The sequence below is a fragment of the Musca autumnalis genome, unplaced genomic scaffold (assembly GCF_047663935.1).
Source record: "Musca autumnalis isolate F117 unplaced genomic scaffold, ASM4766393v1 scaffold_5, whole genome shotgun sequence".
Taxonomy (NCBI): Eukaryota; Metazoa; Arthropoda; class Insecta; order Diptera; family Muscidae; genus Musca; species Musca autumnalis.
In genome coordinates, this window is record NW_027412088.1 from 78,679,128 (window position 1) to 78,680,811 (window position 1,684).

At 39.4% G+C, this 1,684-nt stretch overlaps 1 protein-coding gene across 1 annotated transcript; it reads left to right on the forward strand.

Moving 5' to 3' along the window:
• Nucleotides 1–302: 302 nt before the first annotated feature.
• Nucleotides 303–1,103, forward strand: LOC141386666 (uncharacterized). Its single transcript, XM_073955582.1, has one exon. The coding sequence runs from the start codon at nucleotides 303–305 to the stop codon at nucleotides 1,101–1,103; it is 801 nt and encodes a 266-aa protein (XP_073811683.1).
• The last annotated feature ends 581 nt before the right edge of the window (nucleotides 1,104–1,684 follow it).

The following is a 1,684-nucleotide window of genomic DNA, read 5'->3' on the forward strand; positions in this document are numbered from 1 at the left end:
CCGCAAATCGGGGGGTACCGTTATATGGGGGTGTAGGAGTATACTTTAGTCACGAATATACACTTTTATATATGTACATACTTTAGCCAAACATACTTTACTACTAACATACAATATAAATATAAAATAATTTAGTAGGCTTTGATTTAATAATATAAGTTTTGTGAAAATAAAATAAAGTCAATTCAAATTCGTTTTTTCAAATTGTCGGTTGTGTGTTAATTTTCTCTCCGCCTATAAATTGGTGACCCTCGACGCTGAATATTTTTCAAGCAGCCTAATTCGTGCCTCAAATCGCAACAATGACAAACAAATCAGGAACAGCGACTGGTGTATCTCAACAGAATCCAATCCCATCTGTTAGTTCGATGCAACATGTCATTAAAATTCCACGATTTTGGAGAGAAAATCCGTCTCTTTGGTTTGTCCAGGTGGAAGCGCAATTTGCTTTGAATGGAATTGATTCCGAGCAGAAAAAGTATTACATAATAATCGCCGAATTGGATACGGAATTGCTGACTCATGTAAGTGACATCGTTTTGAATCCGCCTGAAGACGTATACACACAATTGAAAAAACGTTTGATTGAACATTTTTCCGTGTCTGAGGAAAAACGCATAAAGCAACTTCTCAATAATTTGGAAATTGGTGATAAGAAGCCGAGTATCCTGCTACGAGAAATGAAGAATCTTGCTAATGGTGGTGTCAACGACGATTTCCTGCGTACAATGTGGATGCAGCGACTGCCAACACACATCCATGCAATCCTGTCTACATCATCGGAATCTCTTGAAGCAATTGCAAAAATGGCTGACAAAATTGCAGACGTATCAACGCCCTCCGGCATTTCAAGTGTTGCAGTCGGAAACACATCATTCGATCTCTCAGCGATGTCTAAACAAATTGAAGCCCTTACTGCAGCGGTTCAGCAGTTGCACGAAAACCGGTCAAGACAAAATCCTAGAAGTAGGACTCGAAGCAACAGTCGTACCAACTCAAACACATCAAGCATATGTTATTATCATCGCCGTTTCGGTCAGAGAGCAAATAAGTGCCGACAACCATGTACGTTCAAAAACAACCAACAACCGGGAAACCAATAAGCCGGTCACTAGAGGCGAGCAGTGATCGGTCTAGCAAAACGAATCGCCTATTCATTTATGATAAATTTCTAGGAAAACATTTCCTTATCGACACAGGTGCTGACATTTCAGTTGTACCCGTGGATCATAAGAAAGGCAACATTCGTCCCGACGAATATTCTCTTTTTGCTGCAAATGGTACATCAATAAAAACCTATGGAACAACAGTAATATCTCCTTCACTTGGTTTCCGAAGATCATTTCAATGGAAATTTGTGTATGCTGATGTGTCTCATCCTATCATCGGAGCCGATTTTTTGACACATTATGGTTTACTCGTGGATATGAAACAATGCAAGCTCATCGATCCTGAAACTGGGATCACTATTAAAGGAGAAGTGAAATCGATTCCTGGCTATGTGGAAATTAAAACTATGGTAAATAATTGCAAGTATCATGATTTACTATCTCAATTTCCAGATATAACGAACATTTCGAGAAAAGTGAAAAAGGTTCCGCATGGCGTATATCATTTTATCGAGACAAAAGGCCCCCCTGTTTCGGCAAAGCCTCGTCGACTTCCTCCTGATAAACTAGCGATT